Below are 21,521 nucleotides of genomic sequence, written 5' to 3'. Positions count from 1 at the left end.
GCTTTCATATGCGTCTTCTAAAATTAACTTTGGAGAGTATGGCTGTCAGGAAGGCATCAATCCCTTTTCCATGAACAGAAAGTCAGTTTGTTTCACCAGTCATCCCTTCTTGGGAAGAGATGCATTCCCACAGACAGACAAATAACTTCTTTAGAATGACTAGTAGATGAAGCTAATATCACTTTCCTCCACCAGTGAACCACCTCTTCCCATGACAAGTATCTGCTTGCTCCTGAGCCAAAGTTCAGCCATGCATCATACCTCTCACTTGGTCTGTCTCGCCAGTCAGTTTACCATTACTCACCCACCCTCTTTCCCAACCTGCTTTTCTCCCCTCCACACGAGGCAGATATCACCACCCTGTATTCACAACTGGACTGGTATTGTTCTACAGTATAGTTTCAGTTTTCTGTTTATAGCTGCCTTGCATTGCTGAGCAAGGGCATATGTGAGTAAAATGTAGTTTCTACAGCTGGTCCGTCACCTCCAAGTTCCTGTTCGACAACTTGGACGGTTTACTGTCTGCATAGTGACCCGCAGAAGAGCAAGTTTTGGGAGTAGTCAAAGAGTACTCTTTCAGGTTGCTGCCAGCTGGATGCACAGAGACGAAAGGATGGGTATTCAAATATTTAAAGGAATGAGCAGCTGTACGCCTAGTTGCTATGGATTTGAATGGCTCTTCCTAGTGCACTTGGGCATCAGGGGGAGCCTGACTTGTATCAGTGTTTGTGTGAACTAATTTGTGCTGAGACACTCCTCTGCTTTCAGTATCATCACTGCTTTTCTGATGTCCGATTGTTTGGGCTAACTCCATCCAGGGAGCCTTTGAGTTATTAAAAATTACAGGTTTGCAATCTGAGGCCGTTTCAGTCACAGTATGAAGACTTGACTGCAAGTTTTGTTTGCATTGCTAAGCAAGGTACAAGTAGAACAGTTTGAATTTCTTAAAATGAAACATGCATCTCACAATAGGTGTTCTATGCATAGACATACCATGTCTTGGCTTAAGGTGTTATCATTTTCGTCATCTTCAACATTCCTTAAACAGTGGTTACATTGTTTGTTGTTTCCTTCCTGATTGCGTGATTGCAGTTCCTGGACAAGCAACAACAGCTCTCTCACCTAAAGAAGACAACGTTAAAATCATTAAGGAATTTCCAACCATAAACTGCAAACCCTTTTTATGTCTACTAACACTTAATGAAGCATGAGCGAACTGAAGCCTTTTCACACCCCTTTGCCCAAAGGGAAACCTGGAGATTCTGAGATTGGAGGCCACCATCATTAAATAAAACAAAAGCAACTGTTTAACTTGTCATAGCTGGTAAGATAGCTCAGCGGGTTGATAAATGAGTACCAATTTCGGTTGGGTGATATTGTATGTACATATGTGCTCTGTAAAGCGCTTTTGATAAAGGCGCTATATAAATAACACATCATTAACATTGCCCCCCAACCCCACACCCCCTCTGTGCTGCCAAAGCCAACCTGAGGACAGTAACACGAAGTGCAACTGCTCACAACAATGTCAATACACTATTACTTACCATTGTGGCCAGTAATAGAAACATAGTGTTATCATCCCAAAGAAAGGTCTACTGAACCATCAGTACACTGATGACACCCAGATCTAGGGCTCATTCAACTGCAGCCCAGAGACAGTCTGCACTGACATATTCTGCACAAGCAGCATTACTTTGGGGGTTATTTGAATGGAGAGCAAATGGATCAAGTGGGCTGCAGGTAAGCACATTTGGACATTGCATGCATGGTGGTGTGTTGGGTGATTGAAATTTAACAATCTGCAGTAGCGAACCACAACGCAACATCATATTCAATTTCTCTTTCTGCCAGCTGCCTTTATCACCGACAACACGTGCAGGCTGTGCACAATCCGCTTTCCTTTCTCCATTCCATAATTGCCTCCCTCATCCTCGGCACAAGAGTGCCTCCAAGGGTTGTCATGGAGTCTGGACAACAAGGCTCCTGATTGGTTTGATTCCTGTTATACTTGGCCTACCAGGAGCAGGCAGGTGCGAGCCGGCCGGCCCCCAGCTCCAAGGCCCACATGAAGGACCCTGTCTGAACCTGCCTGGAGCTGGAGGGAGTCCCCCTCCATGCAGCCGCTCCTGCAACTTTCCCCCAAACCCTGATCAACAATTAAACTTACAGTACCCCTGCATTTCGGGACCATGAGAAATCTGCTTCTTCATTGCACTGGTAAGCATCCCGGATCACCTGCTCCTAGACCACAACCCTCTACCTGGTTGACTGCCGATTCTGCCTCTGTTCCCCTATAGCCAGACTGCAAAGTGTAACTTCTTCCTCTTGATGTTTGTATCTGCCTTAAATTCACATATAGTTCACTTTCTGCTGCCTGTTAGTACCAAACCCCCAATTTCAGTTTAAGAGTGCCTTTAATATCGTTGCTTCCCCCATTTTGTGCTGTATTTAGTGCTTTTTGGCAAATTAAAATCTAGATGTGCTTTTAATCTGTGCACTGATTGTATTCTTTGCACACCTCCTCCTCCTCCTCTGTGCCTGCCTGGCTGCTAGGCCACTTGGTGAGTTCCTGTGCACTGTGCAGCACCCGTGCTTACCTCCGTCTCCCCACTACTACCATGGCACTCTCTAGCTCTCCTATCTATACTATTTGTTGTTCTATCACTTATCCTACCACTCTCATGAATACAGGCCAACCTTTCGCTGACACTTGCATCAATGCCACTTCCAGGCAGACTATTACAGACATCTTCACTGTTCCCTCTCCTGGCCCATGGAATCCCCACCCCCATCTAGTCTCCACTCTTTCTCCCTTCTCCTCCTCGCACAATAATGCACTAGGTGGGAAATACTCCTGGCATACTTCTCATCCTCTAGGTGTATCATTAATGTCTATCACAATTGCAATATCATGGCCCAAGGTTCTCAACCTACTCTTCTCCTTAGTGACTGGCACCCGCCCTCTCTCTTCAACATCCTCCCTTTTCCTGCCACTCCTCCTTCCTCTCTTCTCACCTCTCTACCACCACCGATGGGAGTACCACGCCTATGTACCCCACCTCGGGAAACCTTCAAAGGTGGTAACCAGCTTCACTTAGCTACACTGAATGCTCACGCTACTGTCAAACATTCCTCTGACATGTGTTTCCTTCTTGAAGACTTTGATTTAGATGGCCTCGCTATTAGCGAGACGTGGTTCAATGCCAGCTCTGTCACTGCTCTTGACACTTTCCTTCTGAGGGCTAGAAAATCCTCTCAAACCCAGACCCAAGATACCTGGAGGTTGAGTGGCACCTATTTCCCTGAGTGGGTCACTGCCTCCATCATACTTACTCAATCCTACTTCTCTTTTGAATGCCTCGTCTGCAAGCTAGGGGTCTCACCTACTCTCTCTTTTACCTTGCCTCCATTTACAGGCCCCCAGGCTCTACCCCTCTCTTCCTTTCTGAATGGACTGACCTTTCTCCCTATCTCTCAACCCCATCTTCCAAACTCCTCCTCCTTGGCAACTTCAACATCCACCTTCAATCATCCACCACTCAGTTCCGTGTCCTCTGCGACTCCCTCTCACTCTCTATATTCTCCCTTCCAGCCTGACGCACTCTGCCGGTCAAACCCTAGACACCTTCATTTCCGGCAACATCCCTATCTCTAATCCGCTCACCACCCCCCTCTCTTGGTCTGATCACTCTCTTTTCTCCACCCCCCTGGAACCCCTTGGCCCTCTATTCGAGCCAGTCCCCAGCACTGCTAGCCTCCTTTGCCGTCATCCGACCTATGAAGCGAGTGTCAGTCGCTGCTTTCGCCTCAACCTTCATCTCCCCCACTCCCACCTCTGACTCTGTAGTTGCTAACCTGGACCTCTCCACTCCGAACACCTTCGACACCCTTGCCCCTGTGATGAGTATCCGCCTAAAACCTGCCTCCAAGAACAACAGCTGGTAGAACTGTGATCTAGCATTTCTGAAACGCAAGTGCAGAGTTGCTAAACGGAACTGGCAGACCTCGGGCATACCCACTGACAAACTGGCCTGCCGCCTGCTCCAAAGGCAAGATCGCTTGTCTATCGGCTCCAAGAAGCGTGCCCACATCCAAGCTTGCATCTCCGGAGCTACTAACAGCACAGCCAAACTCTTCAAAATCTGCAATGAAATAACCAATCCAGTTGCAGTCTCCATCTCTCGCCTCCCTTCCCAGGCTCTCTGCACTGCTTTGGCCTCCAATTCCACATAAAAAACCCACGGCCATCTCAATTTCCAAGCCTGTCCCCATGCCCTCCTTGGCTCCTCTCCTTCCAACCCCTTTACTCTCATCCCTAATGCCCATAGCAACAGATGTGGTCTCGAAAGTGGTCTGCTTTATGAAGGCCTCCTCCAAACAGGTGCTCCCGTGCTCCTCCAGAACCAGTAAGGCAACATCTCCCCTCTTGCTGACTTCTGTAACCACTCCTTTGCCACTGGCACTTTCCCTCTATCCCTTAAGCACTCCCTTGTGCACCCGCTCTTAAAAAAATTGTCTGCTGATCCCTCCTGCCGGGCTAACTATTGCCCTATTTCCACTACCCCTTTCCTGGTTAAACTCTTGGAGAAGCTGCTCTCCCGCAACTGACCCTCCACACTGACCTTGTTGGTTGCCTTCATGACCATCAATCTGGATTGCAGGCATCCAGAGGCACGTAAACTCCTCTCCTGAACACCTGCCAAAACATGCTCGCAAATCTCGACTCCAACTCTCCTGCTGTTCTCATTCTCCTTGATCTCTCCGCTGCTTTTCACACAGTCAACCATTCCATTCTCAAAAACGAGTACGACACCCTCGGCATCACTGACCGGTCACTGGAATGGCTGACCTCTTTTCTCACTAATCGCCCCTCCCAGTTGCAATTTTGCCCTTTCTCCACCACCTCACTCTCTACCTGTTGAGTCCCCCAGGGCTCTATTCTATCACCTTGGCTTTTCAATATCTATCTTGCCCCTCTCGCTCACCCGATTTCCTCCTTCTCTCCTCATTTCCAGTGTTATGCCGATAACACACAACTTTCCTTCAAACTTCCCTCTACTACCTCCTCTTACTCCTGACTGTCTGCCATTCAGGCATGGTGTGCAGCTAACATACTCTGCTTTAATGCCAGTAAGATGGAGATCCTTCCGATTGGGACACCTGTGCCCACTTTTCCTCCTACCCTCTGGCCATCCTCTTTGGGCCCTCTACCCCCAACATCTTGTGAGGCCAAAAACTTTGGGGTAATCTCAGATTCCTCGCTCTTCTTCGTACCGCACACCATGGACCTTTTCTAAGAAGTCCCACTTCCAGCTCCACCCCCTCAGAGGCATTCTTCCTCTCCTCACCTTCCCCCAGAAGCTCAAATTCTCCAGGGCTCTAGTCCTCTCCAGGCTGGACTACTGCAACAGACCCTCTCTCAATCTCCCCCTTTCCTCGCTATGCCCCCTCCAGCTAATCCTGAATAGGGTTGCAAGACGTATCCTTGGCCTCAAGCCCAGGGACCGTATCTCTCCAGCGCTAAAATCTCTCCACTGGCTCCCGGTGGCTACAAGAATCAAATTCAAGACCCTATGCATCATCCACAAGGCTTTCTGGGGGCTGGGACCACACTATATCCAACTTGCTCTCTCTAAATACTTCCCTGCTAGACCCCTACGCTCCTCCAACTCCAGCTCTTTAACTGTCAAAAGCTTATCTAAGCAGAGAGTGGCGGATAGGGCTCTCTCCTCGGCTGGTGCCCCCATTTGGAACAACCTCCCTGCCCCTCTCGGACTTGAGCCTGACCCTCAAGTTCCAGAAACTACTCTAAACTCTGCTCTTCTCTACCTCCTTCCCTTCCCTGCTAATCACCCCACTGTCGCTATGACTGGTGGCCTGATCCTCATGATCCCCACAGGATTCCAGGCACTCCTTCCCAGTCGATATCAGCACCGCCCCACCGCACTGCCCTGCGGGCCCATGCTTGGCGGCTCTGCATCCCACCCTTGGGAGTCGCCTGCATTTGCACTTAGCCTGAGGTTCTCCTCGTTGGCTACCATACCACTTCCCTCTCAGGCCCTCCACCAGCACTTGCCCGCTCCTCTGCTGCTCCCCTCCCTTCCTTTCTCTTGCACTCCTCCTCACTGCACTTGCACGCCCGAGCGCCACAAGGCCTAGTAGGACCAGGACTTTATTTTATTTTTTTGCCATTGTTTATTTCCCCTGATCCCTTCCCATTTAGCCTTGTGGCGCTTTGAAATTTTGAAACACTTCAGTTGTATAAGGGCCTAACAAATGCTCAATACAATTAATAAAAATAAACCCAGCTATTACACAATTGATGATCCTAGATTACGAGAATGGCTTAAGATTGGGCTGGAGGTTGAGAGAACGGAGGAACGGGTCAGGAAAATACTTTTCACGGGCATAGGTCAGAGATTGGGAACTACATTTCACTAGCGTACAAAAATATTGGGGCCGACATCTAATAGGGATTGATCGATACGTGGGTGAGGAAATTATCCCTTGTGGAGCACATCTTCCACCCCAACTGCAACCGGCAAAAGGGAACATTGGCGGAAATGAGGCAAATGATCCTGGGGATATTGGACTGGCAAGGAAATCTTTATGCAAACTTGGGCATGGGTGGATCATTCATTTGCTGAAATTAAGCAGATGAGGACAAAGCAGAAAACTAAAATTTTATATCAACACAAGAGAATTGTCTAAATATTTGCAAGTCCAAAGAGGGGTATTTCCTTAAAATGTAGAGAAAAGCCATCACGTGAATGTGCTCAACAACAGATACTACTGGGGGCGGGGAAGGGGAGAGAAATAAATCAATGGTGGGTAGAAGGCACATTTCAACTTCTTGATAAAGACATCCCCTATGAATTGAAGGCAAAATGATAGAATGAGGAAAGAGTGTTATAACAGTTAACGGTAGTGAAGAAGTGGGAAGCATGCCAGAGATGTGAATGAATTCTCGTAACAGTACCAGCCTTTTTCAACCGACCATGTAGGAATGGGAAGAGGTGGATTTGTTGTTTCAGGTGTGCTGAAACCACTGGCAGAAGTTTGTTGAAAACACAAGGTGCTGAGGAGACAAGAAATGGCAGAGCAGCATACAAGAAATGCTCTCTTTCCAACACCAAAGTATGCTAAAGTGAACAAATTACTAAGCCTTCCTCCAACATATGCCTTGTCTGCGAAAAAGCTCCAGGTGCAGAATGGACATGGACAACTACTCTTAAAAATGGCTCACACACCCGAGGTGAAGCACCCCCACTTACCAAAGAATGGCAGGAACCCTGAAACATAGAATAATTTCTGCAACTTTACCTACAAAATTAGGCTACCAGCAAACATTTAATTATAAACAGTATAACAAGTCTCATGCAAACCACAGGATTGCTAAACCCTCACAGCATTCCTTAACACGTTGTCCTGACGATGGGCCCTTGAGCCCGAAATACCTTGTCCAGGTTTATTCTGCGTCTATTGTGTGAAAATATATAGATACAGATTGGACATTATTCTTGAAAATTCTTGACTCTTCATAAATGATTAAAGCTATCAGAATCAACTTAGTAGTTTCACTATCAAGGAGCACTGGGCACCGAGGAGGGTTTCCTAGGTGATTTTGTGGTTCAAACTGTAAAGAGCTACCACTGGCACTTTCAGTTTGTCCAGGTCACAATGTTGAATGAGCCACTAGTTCATAAAGTGATGAATTAGGTATATGCCAAAAGGTACTAAACAGTTATATTCTTTCTGGAGTTTGTGTCTGTTTTAAACTCGCACAATATTCTCTTGGTTGGTCTGAAATATTACAAGTTGTTTATTGAAATGTACGTCAACAGGGGCATTCCATTCACAGTACAACCTACATGTGCAGGTACCCACACTGCTCGTTGTGGTGACTGTGAGAAACCTAAGGGCATTCTGACAGGTAATCCCTGGGGATCCTTTGTTCGGGTGGCCAGGGAAGGGTCATCTCTCTTGGATCCCAACCCTGGTGGCGGACAAGCGAGGGAGGATTATCCGGCCAGGGGATCCTTGGGGAGCGAGGGACGAATGCCCGAGGGCGAGACATGATATTCCCCCCCTTCTTTTAACCCCCTGCCCAACATACCCCCAGACTTCAAGGGTTATTACCATCTAAGTCCTATTTTACCCCAGCACTTTCCCTTAAGGAATAGATGGAAAACATCATCCCCCTCTTGCTGCAGATCCCAACCAATCCTCAAACCCAACACGCAACCACTTGAGGTGTCAATAGGACAAAGTAAAACTGAGTAAGAAAAGGAAAGACAATATATCCCAGTATCATCATCTCTATTCTTATCCCTATTTTGACAAACACATCTCATCCCTACGATGTGTGGAAAACTCTACATGAACAAAACCCTGTCTAATACCAACTTCAGATATTATGTACTTAACACCCTTTCTCCCCCCACCCATCCCAACACTGGGACGAAGAAGAACAGGTCAGGAAAGATGAGGATTACACAGGGGAATCAATAGGACATTGATTCCTATGGGTGCTCTCAATTTTGTCCACTTAACAAGGACAAGCAGAGTCAGGCAATTCAAGTTGACCATCCACACATGGAAACGTTTTACTATTAGGGCAGGTATAAAAGGAGTGGTTTGAAACAAAGTGGCGCCAACTCCTTGTGTGTGAAGTGGTTTGCCAAACGGAGAGCTGGTGGTTGATCGCTTTCCTTGGAGGGCTCCCTTCTGTGGAATAGCCTCCCTCTGCGTCTTGAGCATGTCCTCCTTAAATTCAGGAAAAGCCTCAAGACCTTTCTCTTTACCTCTTCCTTCTCTCCCCTCTTCCTTGGTAAACATACAGTAGCATGACTGATGTGCAGGGCCCTTATGCATCTCGGGGCCCTGACCTCCCTACATCTCTCATCCCAGCCGCTGTCTTTTTTTAACTGAACTTGCTTAGGCTCAATCTCCTCACTGGAGGTTGCACTTAAGTTTTTCTCCTCTAAGCACTTCACCCTGAGCACTTCTCCGTGAGCACCAGAGCACCTATCCCCTTAACCCTCCCTCCCCTCTGCACTTGTACATTCTGAACACTCACAAGGAATAGTAGGTTTGTCTCCCCCTCCCCATCATTCTTCTGATTCATTTGTACGGTCTTCAATTATTTATCTTGGTTGTAATTCATTGTCTCCCTTCCCCTGTCCCTACCCTGTTGCCCTGTGGGCGCTTTGAAACAGTTTTGCTAAATGTATAAGTGCCTCCTAACAAGTGACCAATCAATACAAATAAATAAAGAGCGATCTGGAATGGCAGAGAGGACCTGGAGAGCCCAGAAGCAGGAAGGAGCAGAAGAAGCTGATGCTGAGAGAGTCCGGAGGAGAGCGGAGAGGCGAGGCACTGGCCCGGTACCTGTGAGGGGCTGCAGCATAGCTGAAACATGCGTCTCCCAAAGACCAGAGAAGGCAAACTGCTGGCTGTGTCCTCTGAAGTGCTTGCTTCCCCTGCACGTGTGAAGGGAAGCCCAGGTTTCAGAGGGACAGCAAGGAAGACCCCAATCCTGAGAGTTGTGGAAACAAACATCCTGTAAGGCGGTGTACTCATGAAAGGAAGCTTTACAGAAAGCCTTTTTATTATAAATAAAGATTGGAATGTGAGTGCCACTACTGAAGTGGGGAAAGCAAGGGGTAAGCTATGCGAAAGTCCTGAATATACATTCAGATACCATTGTTGGGCAGAATACTGTGCAGTTCCCTTGGGGAACACTGCAAAAAGTTTAAGACTACAGGAGTAAGCAGTAAACCCAATTGGTAGCAGTCTTTACCACCCAGATTTACCTGGTAGCTGAGGCTGAGCAGTCAGACTTCTCTCAAGAAGAGTAAGGCAGTATATAGAGTATACACAATAAGGCCAAAAAAACAGTGGAACAAGCAAACACTGACCAGAGCTTTGTATCAAAAGTATATCATTATTTATTTAACACACACTTTAGAAAATACACTAGCACTATAAGTCAAAGCAAGTTCAAAACACAACCAGAAAAGTATTTACACCTCCCCTAGCAATTACTAGACAAGTCTAAGTTAAAACACCACTTTTTGTCAAAACAGAGGTGAGCGGGTAACTTAGATGGCACTCCAATAATTAGGTTAAAGGGAGAGAAAAAGGCAGAGCATAAAAATAAAACAGTTCCCAACACTTTTCTAAGTCCAAAGCAAGTCAGTGAAGGCAGTATACACTGTTGAGCCAAAGTTCATAGGCCAGGCCCACTTTAAATGGAGCAAAGCGAAATGTGCGCAGGATAACACGGTTTAAAATGCACTAAAAGTCTTTGCAGAGTGTTCAAACGAGGATGGGGTGATTCGAGAAGTAAAGTTAGGAGGTCTGGAGCCAACGCAGTTGGAAAGCCAAGGATTTAAGGGTCACCTTTAATAATCCGAAGAAAGGGAGGCCAGGTGGAACATAGTACCTTAAAGAGAGAGGAAGCTCCAGCTGCGGCAGTTGTTCCTCGCAGTGGATGCAAGTCGTGGTTCCGACCAGGGGAAGAGAAGATCTCGTCGAGGAGAAAACTTGTAGTCGTTGCACTGCCCAGGGAAGAGACCAGCCGCGGAGTTCGTCGGTAAAAGGTCAGTTCCTTTTATTCGCGGTCAAAGTGGTGAAGCTTGGCTATCCGGTCGCCGGGGTGCTTGGCACGGGCGAGTCGTCCAAGAGACGTCTTTGGAAGGCAAAGTGGCGAACTGGTTGAGCCCACCAGCTCAGAGGAAGAAGACTCTTCCAGCAGAAGATCTCCTCTTGTCGTCGGGAAAGTGGTGAGGTCGTTGCAGCAGGGCTCCAACTGTGGTGTCGTCGTTGCAGATGGCTCAGCTTCTTCCCTCTTCGGATTCTTAGGTCCTGTGGCGACTTCTGAAGTTCTAGTCCCAAAAGCCCTGCTTTTATGCAGAAAAACCCCATTCAACAGCCTAGCTGTCACTCAAACATGCTAAGTGGTGAGCCAATCAGCTCACCACTGGGCCAATCTGAATAGAGTGCGACTTGAGTTGCTAAGGCAACGCAGTCCAGGGTGCCAATTCTCCTCCCCACACATCCTGTAGAACCCAGACAGAGTGGCACCATCTGGAGGGCTTCTGTGGAGAAGCCTGCCAAAAAGTGGAACAAAGGGCTAGACCTTCGTCAGAGTTACAGAGACGGACACCAACGCCATTTTAGAAAAGAGTTCTGTCAAAATGACCCAACCATTGATTTAATATTAAATAAATAAACCGGCGGTATCTTTAACATTGCACCAAAAAGTGGTGCGTTTAAAATCAATGGGAAAATCCCATAGGAAATATTCTGCTGCAATATTTTGCGTGGTAACCACTGCCACCAGCCAGAAACTCGACAAGGGGGGACTGGACAGTGCCCCCTTGAAAAAAGACCCAGGGGCAATATAATTAACCCCTTCCAGTACTTCCACAATATGATGGTTTGTACTGGTTCTGTTCACAATTTAGGACTAGTAAAGTCAATGGTGACTTTACATGCCCTGGGAGACAGTAGTCAGTCCCAGGGTATGTAAAGTCAATGGTGACTTTACATGCCCTGGGAGACAGTAGTCAGTCCCAGGGTATGGAGTCTATGTTTGGGGGTCACTATGACACCCCTTTGTTACTGCACTGATGGTGCTGTGTAACACATACACAGAAAATAGATGATACCCTATGGGGTAAAGGACCCCATAGCCCACAAATAGTCAGAGACATACCTCAAATCATGCCTAAGAGTGGGAGTAAAAGAGTCTCACTCTTAGCAGGAGAAAAAACACAAACCCCAAAAATCCAGCAAAGATGCAGGGGGACTCACTAGGTTTGGGAAATTAGCCTTATAAGAGAATTCTCCCTAACAACCATATACCGGCTCCTGGTCAAAACACCTCATTTCTCTCTGGGTGGGCAGACCTCTTCTCCTCCCTCCTGGCCTCTACCACTCAACTCCTCCTCCTCCTCAGTGACCTCAATATACATTTAGACTCTCCTTGTTCCTCCTCTGTACTCTTCCATGACCTCTGCGACTCCCTCTCCCTGTCCATCCTCCCCTCTGGCCCGACTCACTCTGCAGGGCACACACTCGATGTCTTGATCTTCTCTGACCTCCCCCTCTCCATCCCTCTGACCACTCCTCTCTTCTGGAGCGATCACACCCTCCTCTCCTCTTATCTCATCTCTCCCTCTCGTCCCCCCCAAGCCAATCCTATCCCACCACTGCCACCTACCTTCTCTGACATCCGGCCCATTAAGCGTGTGCCAGTGGAGGCTTTTGCTGCCACTTTCTCTCCCCCCATCCCCTCCACCTTTGGCTGTCTCACATCCTGACACAGCCCTGTCTCTGCTCTACTCTTCAATTTCTGATGCTCTTGCCCCTGTCATGAGGATCCGTTTGAAGTCCAAAGCCACGTGCAATTCCTGGTATAACTCTAGACCTAGCTACAATTAAACATAAGTGTAGGGCAGCTGAGAGGAAATGGAGGGCTTCCTGTTCATCCTCTGACAAACTGGCCTGTCGCCTGCTACAAAGGTAATACCGACTCTCTGTCCTCACCAAGAAGAGAGTCCACAGTCAAGCTCGTTTCTCTGCAGCATCTAACAACTCTTTAAAATCTGCAAGGAGCTGGCCAACCCTGCTGCAGTCTCTACCCCTCCTGTTGCCTACGAGGCTCTTTGTAATGCCCTTGCCTCTCACTTCATTGAAAAAACCGAGGACATCCTGTCCATCCTCTCCACTCCCACACCTCCTCTCCCCTGCCCCCTCTCCATCTGTGCTTGCTGACCCTCCTTTAGTCACCCCCCCCCACCATCCTTCTCGTCCTTGTCCCTTTTCTCCCCCGACGAGGTCGCTAGACAAGTCTGAGCTATGAAAGCCTTGTCAAAACAGGTTCACCCCTGTTCCTCTAAAACCATCAAGGACCACATTGACACCCTCGCTCTGGCCCTTGCTGATTTTTGCAACCACTCCTTTGCCTCAGGATCCTTCCCCTCCCATCTGAAGCACTCCCTTGTGCATCCTCTTCTCAGGAAATCCTTCTTGTCCAGCTAACTATCACCCAATTTCCATTACTCCCTTTCTGTGCAAACTCCTGGAAAAGTTGGCCATCTCTCAGCTTAACCTTCATTCCAATTCTGTTGGCTGTCTCCATGACCACCAGTCTGGCTTCAGAGCTGCCAGAAGCACGGAAACTGCTTTCATAAACATCCGTGAAGATCTGCTCTCCAACCTTGACTCTAACATTCCCTCTGTCCTCATCCTCCTCGATTTCTCTTCTGCCTTCGACACGGTCAACCATACCATCCTGCTCAACCGTCTCCATGAAAACCTGGTTATCACTGATCAGGCTCTGGCCTGGCTGACCTCTTTCCTCTCAGATCGACCCTCCCAGGTCCAACTTGGGTCCTTCCTATCATCTATCTTCCTCTCTACCTCTGGTGTTCCCCAGGGGTCTAACCTCTCGCCCTGGCTTTTCAACCAATACCTAGCAACTCTCACCCGCTGCATTGCCATTTTCTGCTCAAATTTCCAATGCTACGCTGACAACACGCAACTCATTATCAGGCTGCCCTCTGCCACCTCTGATTGCCTAACTGCCATTCAAGATTGGTGTGCCGCCAATGATCTTTGTCTGAATGCCAGCAAGACGGAGATCCTCCTCATCGGCACACCTTCACCATCCTTTTCCCTCACTCTCTGGCCGGCTTCCCTTGGCCCTCCTCCTACCCCCACCTGCGTGGCTAAGAAGCTCAGGGTCATCTTTGACTCCACCCTTTCCTTCTCCGCCCACATCTCTGAGGTCTCTAAAAAGTCAAACTTCCTACTGCACCTCCTCAGAGGTACTCTGCCTTTCCTCTCCTTCCCCCAGGAGCTCATGGTATCCCAAGCTCTGGTTCTCTCCAGGTTGGACTATTGTAACAGCCTCTTTCTAAATCTACCTGCCTCTACTCTCCGTCCTCTGTAACTAATCCAGAACAGGAGTGCGAGACTTGTCCTTGGCCTCAAGCCATGGGATCGTATCTCTCCAGCTATGAAATCTCTCCATTGGCCCCCAGTGGATGCAACGATTAAATTAAAAACCCTCTGCATTGTCCACAGGGCTTTCTGGGGCCTGGGTCCAAAATACCTTCAGCTATCCCTCTGAAAATACCTCCCCTCTCGAGCTCTTCGCTCCTCTACCTCTAACTCCCTGAGGGTCAGTCGTTTTTCAAAGAAACAAGCTGGGGGTAGATCTCTGTCTTCGGCTGGGGCCTCACTCTGGAACAGCCTCCCTGCCACTCTAAAACTTGAGGAGAACCATCTCCGGTTCCGGAAGCACCTCAAGACCTTCCCCTTTTCTTCTGCCTTTGCTCACCCTCTCCCCTGCTGATCTGTTCGCTCTTGGCACTGTGCACCTGGCCACACCCTGTCCTCCGGGCCCAGGTACCTGCTCACCCTGCCACCCTCCATGCCACCCCTTGCACTGGGGTATGTATCTGTACCCATAGTGCCCCCCCTTTTTCTTCCTGCACTTATCAGACCTACCCTGTCTTCTGCCTTAAACCTAGCATTTGCAAACTGCTGGCTGCACTACCACTGTTTGTTGCCTTTATTATTTATTTATTAATATGTATCTGTTTCTCCTCTGCTTCGCACTTTCCACTTCTCCCCCCTTCCATGCACTTTTCCCCTCCCCCTCTCCCATGTACTTGCACGTTCTCAATGTCACTGGTCTTAGTAAAATCGCTTTTTTGCTCTCCCCTGTACCCCTCCCTTGCCTTGTTGCGCTCTGAAACACTTGTATACGAGCGCAATAGAAATAAAGTATCAATATCAATATACAGTCCCAAGACAAGGAGGCATTATTGGAAATGTAGTTTCAAACTAAAGTGATTAAGGTTCATGAAGAAAACAAGTGTTCTAAAGAGGATAGGGCGCAGAAGAGGCTGCAAATTAACACTTTTGATAAATAGAATTGTACAGTGACGAAAAGGCAAGAGCAAATCCTTACTGGACTTGTAGCCTGAAAGTGAGAAGAGAATGATTCAAATGTTGCAAGTTTGATACAAAGTAACAGAGTGGTCTGGTGGAAACAAAGCACCTTGTCGAATGCCTCTGTGAACTGAATCCCCCAAAGAAAGAGGAGTTGCGATTGAAGTTGTGTGAAATCTTCTTCAAAGTGAAATACATCATAAGAAGGGCTCAGCACCAGGTGACGGAAGCCTGGTTGCCTGTTATGAAATTGTTGTGAACGCAAAAGTGAAATACGAAAGAGACCCGGACTCAGGTGAGAGAAACCTGAGGGGTCTGGTTTGAACTTGTTTGAAATTAAGTAGTGTGAAAAGAAGTGTTGGTGAATGTTAGGACAGTTTTTCTGAAGTCCAAGTAAAGGCTTAGTAAAAGCATTGAACTGAGGCAGTACAACACTTCTCTTTAAGTATAAGGCTGTACCACCTGAGTACATGATAGCGTAGACAGGGCAGCCAGGCTTATTTTAGGAGGGAGAGAGGGCTGTAGAATCAGTACAAATGTAATTGTAATACAAATGGTCCACTGAAACACTATGTATTGTAAAAATAAATGATCTATTTAAATACAGGTAGGCCCAGATACATCTAGGGGTAAATAGCACAGTATATGTAATCACAATTAAAAACAACACTATACTTGAAGGTAAACAGACCAAAGTATAAATCTTATTTGGAACACCTAACAGTAGTTCTAGGGAAGTCAAACCTTTTCATACACATTCAGTATAGGTCACACCTATTCTTGGGGATTAGAAACCATTGGTTACTTTCAGATTACATTCAGTAATGCAAGGGCAGTAGACTCCACCAGCTGTACAGTCACTCAGTACAAATCATATACTCCACTGGACAATATACTTTTTGTGAATAGTGGAACACTTATACCAGGTACAGTAAAAACCTATAACTACTTTTGTGATAACACATAGTTATACTAGGTGAGTAAAACCTAAGGATGTAATATTCAATTGCAAGTGCTTTCGGGATCAGTGAAACACAGATAGAGATAAGCAGTAACTCTGGTAACTTATTTTTTTAATTTTTTATTTGTATTTGGTTTATCAACATTTTACAAAAGAATTTAGAAAAGATAATAGCAAAGTAATAACAGTGTAGTAACAAAATAACAGAAAGGAAAGTGCCACAGTACACATAGTCCACATTTTTCAATGATTCCAAAAACTGAAACACAATGGGAAAACAAATTATATATAACTAACCTTAAAATAACATAAAATTTAGTAAAGTTAAAATTACTCTGGTAACTTATTCTTGGGTGGCACACAGCTAACTCAAGGTAAGTAAAACCCATATACTTTTTCGATCTCGCAAGCATTCCAGGTTAGATCTTTCCCAGCTATACAAGTAACTGATGTATGATTTTTAAGGGACAGTTAGAACCACAGACTCTGGGTTAGATAGCACAGGGAAAGTAAACCCTAATGTTACACTTTACTGAATGAGTCAAAGTTATTCTTGGTAGGCAACAACCTAATACAGACTTATTCTGGACAGGCTAGCAGCAAGTCAGGGGAAGTAAGACCCAGTTGGGGGACACTCATACAATTATCCTAACAGGACTAATCTGGTGATAACAACAGTTGCAGGACACTCATACAATTATCCTGCAGGAATAATCTGGTGAAACCAACACATTACTTTTGGGAAGAGGCACAACCTAATCATAGGAGAGTAAAATACCTTCACATCTACTTTCTATTAGAATGGCAAAACAGTTTCTAAGGAAAGATGTTAACCATACTTTAAAGAATAGTGCATCACACATCCAAGGTAAGGAAGAACTTTTGTAACTGTTCACTCTTAGAGTTACAGTGACCAGCCAACTCTTTACAAGTAAGTAACGTTTAAACACTTATTTTCTTTTCAAGGCAAAATGCCCAATCCCTAAAAAGTCTTTCCCTGGTTCTTGGAGCATGAGTGTTCTCAGTGGCAGAAGGGGTGTCACTAGGGACTAGTGACCAACAAACAGTGTCAGAATAGGTTCTTTAGTAGCAAAAGTCAGAGTTCCTTAGGAAGACTTGGCAAACAGGTGAGTACTTTACTTGTAGGGTTAGAAGAGGGTCCAGGGGCTTCGCAGAAAACACCCCAGCAGGATTCTATCAGTGGGACTGGGTGCACTGGACGAGAGACTTCCCAATCACAGAAAACACCCCACAGCTACACAGAAATCCTAACAGCCATAAGTTAAGTACATAGCCAAGTCACCACAGTACCTCAGCGCTGAAGATGTTGCAGCAGGATTTCAGGATCTGCAGTCAAAAACCCAGTCAGTGGATTCCTTGTCGGGGTGACTGAAAACAGGACCTTAGAGGGACTTTGCAGCAGGGATCGAAGCAGAAGGCTCTAGGTAAGGTTTTCCTTGTGGCTGAATGTGGTTCTGCAGATTTGGCACCTTTTCAAGGAGCACAGAAGAAGACAGAAAATTGCGGTTGAATTCTCGTCGTTACAAAGGTCCGGGGCACTGTTGAGGGGACTTTTCAGACTTGATTAGCGTCTCTGGAGATCCACAAGGAAGCCCACGATGTTTCAGCGAGATTCGGAATTTGGAAGACCATGCACCGCACAGTGGCTCGAGGTCCCAGGGTGTTGGGGTATTGCAGCAAAGCAAGGTCGGAGTAAAGAGTGGGATGGCTCAAAATGCAGGTCTTCTTGAGTCTAGTGGGTCTCGTAGGCTCTGGGTCAGGGTCGTCCTGTCCGGAGTCCCCAGGTCGATTGGAAGGAAGGGCTGCAGCAGGCTCGGGTTACATAGCAGGCTCTCCGGTCGCTGGGAATCGTCTACGCTGCTTTTCCTTCATCGTCCTCTTCGGTTTCAGTTCCAGTGGTCGACTTCTCTTCAGCTTCCAGGTTTCGCAGTATTTATCAGGAATTAAAACACAACTTTTGCATTCTCTCCATGCATTTTACAAGAAGCAGTGGTCTGGTTGTCCAATCAGGACAGCCAGCCCCCACTGGGATGTGTTTCCATTCAGGCAAGGCGTAAGACAAAGGGCTGTGGAGTTCTGGACTCCTCCCTCGCTTCCTGCCCTCACAGACAGACTGGAGCCTGGGTGGGGAGTGTAGGGGACTCCCACCAAAGATAAAAATCACACAAAGTAATTTCCCGCCCCGGATGTCAGGGGAAGGAACAAGAAAGGACAAGAAACACTAAAATGGTGAAAAAAGAAGACGGGCCATTTCGGTAAAATGAGCACCCTTAGGTGCCTTTACTGCAGCTGTGAACACAGTCCGTGGTAAAGATGCACCAAATTAATACAAGGTATCCCTGCCACCAGCCATTGAAGGTAAGCTTGTCCCTGTAACAGAATTGCTACAGTTTTAGTGTGAAAGGGTATACACTGTATCTCCCCCAGCACTCAACATAAGGTGGGGGTGCTGCTGGTTTCAATTAAAATGTAAAAGGGATCCAAAGATCCTTTCTACCCTTGGGAACTGTAGCTCTCTCAAGGTTAGCAAAAGAAAGTTAAAAGGGGAGCCCTAGGGCAACACAGCAACAACAGGCGCTTATGTCAATACGTTGTTAAACGGGATAACTTTAAAAAGACACTATGGAGAGTCAAAAAAATGACACCATAATTATGTGAATGTGGAAAAAGGTTCCCACTCACTGAGGTATTAAGGACAAATATCCCACTAGTAAAGCAAAAGGTTCTGGGGTTGACACAGGTCAGGAAGATTTACCAGTTCTGTGAAAATCTTACCTAACAGGGAAGAATCCCTTGAGAGTTAAAGTGTTGTTAAAGCATATGGGGAAGGATACCCCAGAGAAGTCAACAGAAGAAAACTGTGATCTAACGTGTTATGGCAAAGAGAACCACTGAGAAATAAGTGGTGATCTAAAAGATTTTGATGAATGACAAGGCTTTGAGAAACTTGTAGACGAACTGACCCAATACAAGAGAGAGTGGTAAATCGAGGTGGCTTATCCTTTTAACTGCCGTGGGATTCCCCCCCCCCAATACCCCCCTAGTGCTGAGGCCTTTTTTGGTGATTTTTGTATTTCGCCATTCAATGCCCTCTAACGTTTTCTGTTTCATTAACCCCTTAAGTGCTAAGGACGAGCTATCTCGTCCTTTGCAACAGGGAGGTAATCCCAAGGACGAGTGTATGTTTATTAGGTAGTCCTTTGTTTTGACTGAAAGACTGACAAGGACATGTTTTCTTTTTATTTGATGGTTGAGACTACTCCCATCATAGATATAGGGCCAGATAGGCAGTATACAACACATCTAATACACAGTAAAGGTTTTGAAACTTTCATCACTAGTGTCAAAACATACTTTTGATATCATGAGTCCCTTACATGACCCAGGAGGACTCCTCTGACTACATGTGGTCATGATTCACAGGTTTTATTAAAATAAAAACCAAAATGTCTAACACTCACCCTTGGAACAGACTCACCTCAAAGGAACAGGTTGCGTATCACCGCTTGGCCGACTCAAGACCCCTCCCTGGAATTCCTGTCAACGCACTAGAACCTCGTGAAGGTGTGAGCAGTGTTCCAGATAAGATTTTGAGGTGGGAGTATTTTACTCCCTATTTTTAAACTTTGAGAGTAAATGTGATTTGAAGAGTGTAAAAAATGACTTTCTACCTTGCAAGAGAGTAAAATGTTGTCACGCGTCTTGCCTGACTTCCATCCTGGCGCTTGTGGGAGAAATGGCGATTACTCCGCCATTGATTGTTTCACTTTGGTGTAAGCATTCCATTGTCAGCGGTCTAGCCTTCTTTCTGCCTTCTGTTTTGCTTCCGGACTTAAGCCCCGTGCCTCCTTCCCTCCAGTGCGTTGCAACCCATCGCTTTCGCTCCGGGTGACTACGCTGTGCCAGCTTGTGTTCATTCCTGCTACCTGTGCTCGCGGGTCTCGTCCCGTTTTTCTTTCTATTTCTTCCTGCTTTTCTCTGCCTGTCTGCTCGTCTCTTTCCTCCACCCTCTCTCGCTTTTCCATCCGTGCTGATTTCCGACACCTTGCCACTGTCCGTTTTTGCTGTAGCTCGGCGTCCTCTCGCTAATGTTCCGCTTTCCATCTTTTCTTCTCGTTCCTTCTTTTACTTTGCCTGTCTTATCGTTGATGCTCTTATTTTTTACTTACCTTTGAGTTTCTCTCTGGCCCCTCCTGATTTCTTTTCGCCAAGCCTTTACCTTTTTTTCTCTTCCTGTGTTATTTTTCCTTGGTAGTCTCCAGCCATTGGATTCCTTCTTCAACACTATTCTTCTCTGTTCCAGTTTTTTTTTTAATTTTTATTGCAAGAGCCTTCCCTGCCACCTACCTGTGAATATTTCTCCTTAACCACAAACTATATTACCGACCTCCATACTACTGAATAATTCTCTGGATCATTCTAACACCTCATCTCAAGACTGCCGACAAGAGAGGTTTTTTTAGCTCACGCTTTTTTCCCTCTCACCGGCCCTTCCGGAAGGGGGTCCACTGCATCTCTGTTCATTTAGGGAGGCATGGTGGCTTCCTTCCGGGGTCGGCCATTTCTCTACTCCAGAAAAAGGCCACAGAAGAAGAAAGGGCACAAGAAGAAATTGTCCTCTGAAGAATCAGGTGAGGAGGAGTGGGGTTTGGAAGAGAGTGGAATAGCCGAATTTGAAAAATGTACGTGACATCCAGCCGATGTGTGCAAAACCTGTATGGAAATCTTTACCATGCGGCAGCTTTCTGCATTGCGACAAAATCCATGTTGCATTATTTCTCTAAAGTCTGGCCATTTGATCTCTCCTGTATATATTTAAATACTGAAAACACAAAAACAGTCAATTACATAGTAAATCCCATTGTATAGTATGTTTTCAGGTTTGATAGACTTGTCTTTTGTTGTTTAATGAAAGTACTAATTTCCTGGAACTATTACTACCTAATGGTATGCCAATGTTATGATACAATAGTGCAGAGAGTGTGAGAAACCTGAAGGTGTCTCACCAGCTAGTCCAAAGGGGTCTGTCATACAGGTGGCCAGGACACAGCCATCACTTTTGGATCCAGTTTCTGGGTGTGGACCAGAGCGGGAAGATAACCTGGCAGAGGAGTCTCTGGGTGGGGCTAATGGGGGAGTGAGTGGGGTAGTGGAACACTGGATGGCGAGACGCGGTAACTTAGGAACTCAACCCTTCTCCCCTTTCCCAACACAAACACTATCTCACTGACAGCTCACCTTAAGAGAAAACAGACTAACACCTGAGCCGTATACCTGAATGTCTCAATACAATGGTCAGGCAATTACTGACCATTACACACACCTGACTTCCACTACACTTACCCTAGCGGATCAAAGGTGGAGCACAAGAGCACACTCTGAGCAACGCAAAACACACAAGGAAACAGCAGTTCCAAGATGGGAGTTTAATACAAGATGAAAGCTGGCAAGAACGAAGGGGAACGCAAGGAGAGAGACACCCTTAATCTTTTCAACAAGAGACCGTTATTGTCATGAACCTTCGAAAATAGCAAACGTAAGACCTGGAATTAAGGCTGAAGAATCC

General features: G+C 46.5%; 1 protein-coding gene across 5 annotated transcripts in view; it reads right to left on the bottom strand.

The window, feature by feature from the left end:
* CDK5RAP2 (CDK5 regulatory subunit associated protein 2) overlaps positions 1 to 21,521 on the bottom strand; it is a 2,172,192-nt gene that overhangs the window by 1,116,627 nt on the left and 1,034,044 nt on the right. For all 5 annotated transcript variants that reach the window (XM_069609888.1, XM_069609889.1, XM_069609892.1 and 2 more), the window contains one exon: positions 994 to 1,122. In XM_069609888.1, the coding sequence (XP_069465989.1) occupies positions 994 to 1,122 (129 nt within the window). The remainder of the gene's footprint in view (positions 1 to 993; positions 1,123 to 21,521) is intronic.

Source organism: Ambystoma mexicanum, chromosome 8 (genome assembly GCF_040938575.1).
Source record: "Ambystoma mexicanum isolate Mex_15411 chromosome 8, UKY_AmexF1_1, whole genome shotgun sequence".
In the NCBI taxonomy this organism is placed as follows: domain Eukaryota; kingdom Metazoa; phylum Chordata; class Amphibia; order Caudata; family Ambystomatidae; genus Ambystoma; species Ambystoma mexicanum.
The sequence above is the reverse complement of the archived record's forward strand: the minus strand, read 5'-3'. Positions and strand labels throughout refer to the sequence as shown.